General features: G+C 29.6%; 1 protein-coding gene across 1 annotated transcript; it reads left to right on the top strand.

The window, feature by feature from the left end:
• The first annotated feature begins 62 nt into the window (after positions 1-62).
• LOC111622692 (sulfotransferase 1C2-like) lies at positions 63-4,249 on the top strand. The gene is made up of 2 exons (XM_023365116.1): positions 63-160; positions 3,200-4,249. The coding sequence occupies exons 1-2, from the start codon at positions 133-135 to the stop codon at positions 4,162-4,164; spliced, it is 993 nt and encodes a 330-aa protein (XP_023220884.1). The 5' UTR covers positions 63-132; the 3' UTR covers positions 4,165-4,249.
• The last annotated feature ends 286 nt before the right edge of the window (positions 4,250-4,535 follow it).

Consider the following 4,535-nt stretch of genomic DNA (forward strand, 5'->3'; position numbering starts at 1 on the left):
TGTATGACGTTTTTCACAAGCGCGTGACACAGCATGCCGGTCACGTGACATAATCTATAATAATTATCTCTCAAGGTTTTTACGGTTTTATTTGAGATAGAAGTCGGACAGAAATAAACAGAACATTGAAAAATGAGTGAAGATTTTGACAATAATAATGGTAAATATTTTACATTTTATAAATACGATCTTTTACAAGAGATTAATTTCAAACTTTTATGTTTTTTCTAAGTTTATTAGACACTTCCCTTCTTGTTGTAATAATGAATAACAGATTTTTTATTGTTTTTCAATCGTATAAAATATACAAATTAATTTATTTCCTTTCTATTTATATTTTTGTAAAATATTCAAATATATTTGAATGCTTTTTTTTCTTTCTTTGTAATTTTTCCTTTGCTAATTTTTGATTCGTTTGAACGTAGGTGACTCTGAATATTTGTTATTAAAACACCGTACTTAGTTTGATAGTGGCAAGACTCGTCATTGTATTCTAGTACAACACTTACACGCAGTGATTATAAAATACAAGTAATATTATATAGTTTTTGTGAGACCTTTGGGAACCGTACTTTATTACTATCATTCTAATTTTCTAATATTTTATTAATAATTCACTCAAAAAGTTTCGACAAAAATATAATAAAATTAAATATTCGTTCAATCTATTTTTGTATGGCCAAGAATTCGTATCCTTCACCGACTAGACTCGTCCTTGGTATTGTTTATAACAACATTCCGATAAAAATTAGACTTATTTTATTTATTTCCTGTATATATTATGAATAATTTCAAATTTCCTACTTTATTTTCTATTATTTTTTTTTATCGGAATGAGTTACAGTTGACCGATTTCGGTGTTTTTTTCCCATTTAAATATATGATAAGAATTTATCTTATTTTTATTTGCCTCAATCACTATTGCGTAAGAAAGTGTTATTGCATCACCTACATTTTATTATATTTTCTAACGATAATTTAAATATTATTATTTCATAAAAAAATATTAGATTTTTGTCAATTATTCCAGTCAATAAAATATAATTTTTAAAAGATGGATATAAATGTAAAACTGTTTTAATAAATCATCCAATTTTATTTTTATTCGGCTCAGGACTAGAGCAGTGATTCTTAATTTGGGATGAAGGGGTGAAGATGGATGATCACTTTTCTGAAGGATGGGAGATCTTAATAAAGTGTACCAATATCAAATCTGTGTTTATAATAATATACTTTTTGCTATAAGTCCTTAACCTAGATGTAAACGTTTCTTTTGTCGATGAATGACCATGAATAGTTTCCTTTCCTTAATTTCTTAATTTACACTCAAGTAATTAAGAAAGGAAAATATCCTTAAAGTTAAAACGATTCTTTCTGCTTAGATAGGAAGACATTTCAAGTGAGACTTGCATTTAAACATTTAAGAAATGAAGGGATAGGAAAAGATTAAGATCTAATGCAGTAGACGTACAGTATTTAAGTCTAACACTGCACTTTATAAAATATGTTTTTAATAATAGCACAGTAAATTGTTTTATTATTATATAAGTTAAAGCAAAATGCATACTGTAATAAACAAAACTCTAAAAACTGAAACCAAAAAAATTCTATTTAATTAGCTAATAAAATAATCACGTAAAATACTGTACGACAATTACTAGTAACGAAAATAATCACTCTTAGAAAACAATATTTTACTATTAATAATATAATTCAAATATATTAAAATAAGAAACTTGTTATATTAATTTTTGCGGCTACTAATGAAAGCGTTGCAATTGATAATTGTTGATAATTGTTTTTCCCACCTGAATGTGAATTATTTAAAAACAGTTATCAGTAGCAATGTTAAAGTCAATAGTAGGATTGAAAATCTCATGATAATCTATTAACATAATTTTTATTACGTTAATAGTACGAGCATTTACAGAAATTCTCTTTCAAAATAAGCATATTCAGCTAATCACATCTACTAACATCCATACCATTTGTCAAAACAGCATTGAAAACCATTTTTTCCGATGTTTTTTAGGGTTCTAGTCACTGGTTTTTCTATAAAATACCGGATTCAAACGGTCGTTCCTAATCAGTAAATTCTAGCTTAGTGACTTATTAAATAAAAATTTAGTTATCCTAAAAATTAATTCTATTAATGTATAAAGACGGGTTTGAGATCAGTGTATCCGTTTTCATACAGCACTTAAATCTCAATCTTTTTAAAGACACTTGTAAGACTACTTTGAAACTTGTTGGGGAGTACTATTTGCTCCTCAGTGCTACTAGAACTCTGCTTGAAACACAGTGGGTGCCATGGCAATGTAATTGCTATTTTACTCACCAGGCAGGGTGTTTAATATCCCTTTGTACGGGCCAGAACCAGCTTTCGGTATTTCTTAACATATTATTTTTAGAGCTGTTAAAGAATTGACTATCTCCAATAATTATTTGCACTGGAAGTTACTTCCTGGCTTAAAGCAGAATAAGAATTCGTTGCCTAACCTGCTCCCTGAACGAATTAAGGGTATCTTGGCTTTCGACCTAAATCGTGTTCACTTTTTGGTAGGTGCTGTGACTAGATTTAATCACTTTCGTAAACATTTGTTGACTGAAACTTTCTCCTCAGCTTTTTGCCGGTTTTGTGGATCTGTTGTAAAGACTCCTCTGCATCTTATTTGTGAGTGTAAATATTTTAACTCAGGTACTGGGTCCCACTTTGTCGAACTCTGGTCTTGTCCTTCAGTTTTCGTTCAGAGATCTGCTTTATTTAAAGATAGAATCTGAGACAGAACTTTCTAGGAAATTTTCATGGGCAGACCATCGAAGACGTATAGAGTTCGGCCATGCCCATAATGGGCACGGCCGAACTGATCATTCACATGAAAAAACTCTTAATGGCCACAAAACAGAAAGACTTAAAAACGTCAAAAAATGTCTCGCTTTGTTGTCAGAAATTTTAATCACGTTATAGTATATAGAGGCCAACATAGTCTTTGGTCTGACAACCCAAAAATTTTTAATACTCTAATTAACCACTAACTTTAATTTCTATAATTACAATGTCAATCAACTTGTTCTCGAACAATAAGTATCTATTGTGCATAGTATACTTTTCTCAAATTTTACATGATTATTTAAAATTAAAACGTAAATTAATAAATATTTTTATGTAATTAATAACTAACCGCTTTATTTAATACAGCAGATTCACCTTCCGTTTTGTCTGCAAAACTTAAAAGACCGAATTATAATGATTATCCTTACATACGAATGCCTGGAGGCTTCTCATTAGAAGCTCTGAAATCTGCAATCGATTATAAGCCAAAGCCTGGAGATTTATTTGTAGTTACTTATCCCAAATGTGGAACAACGTGGATGCAATATATCGTTACAGTTATGATGAGGAAAGGAAGACCCGTAATCGATGCAAGAGATTATTTACAAAACTCGCCTTTCTTAGAATTTACAGGTGTGGATGCATTGGAATATATGACTGATCCGGGCCCAATTAAAAGCCATTTGCCTTTTCATTTGATACCGTTTTCATCTGAGGCTAAATATATATACGTGGCACGAAATCCCAAGGATTGTTGTGTGTCTTTTTATCATCATACAAAATCATTACCTTCTTATAATTTTAGCGATGGAACCTTTGATGAATTTTTTGAAATGTTCATAAACGGCCAAACGGATTATGGAGATTATTTCGATCATCATTTATCCTGGTACGAACATAAGAACGAACCTAACATCCATTTTGTAACATACGAAGATTTGAAAGCCGACACAAAAAATGAAATATTGAAAATTGCAAAGTTTTTGGGTGAAGAGCATTACGAAACATTAACGAATAATCCTGATATTCTCGATAAAGTTCTCAAATATAGCAGCATTAATTATATGAAGAATTCATTAAATGAATCATTTAAACATATTTTTTTATCAACTTCTAAAATTTCAGATAATATACCATCAGGTGTTAAAGCCTTTAACAAATTCATGGCAGAACATTCGTGGTTGGTTAAAAATAATGAAGTAGAATTCGTTCGTAAAGGCGTTGTTGGAGATTGGAAAAATTATTTTACTCCGGAACAAGAACGAAGGATGGAAGAAAGAATAAAAGAGAAAACAAAAGGTAGTCCCTTGATGAATATTTGGAAGAAATGAATATATACCACGATAAACAATTACAGCAGTGAATTTAATATCCTGTTGAAGAATTTTCGGAAGAAAATATTATTATTTAAATTAAGAAGAGAATTATTTTGGAACATTTGTTCGGCAGTTATCTAATTAATAATCTAGTTATGTAATGTTTACAATTTTATGCAAATAATGTCATACGTAAAACCTGAAACCGATTAGGCTTTGATCGTATTAATATAGACACAACGAATAAATGTACCATTAATCTCGTATATGTTTTATGGAAATAAATATTAAATAGAATAATGTACAAAAGATGGTAAAAGCATTATTTATTCATAATACATATAGCGTTACGTATGGCGCGTAATAAAAGTACAGTATGTTATTCA

Source organism: Centruroides sculpturatus, unplaced genomic scaffold (genome assembly GCF_000671375.1).
Source record: "Centruroides sculpturatus isolate CEXI.00-Female unplaced genomic scaffold, Cexi_2.0 scaffold168, whole genome shotgun sequence".
Taxonomy (NCBI): Eukaryota; Metazoa; Arthropoda; class Arachnida; order Scorpiones; family Buthidae; genus Centruroides; species Centruroides sculpturatus.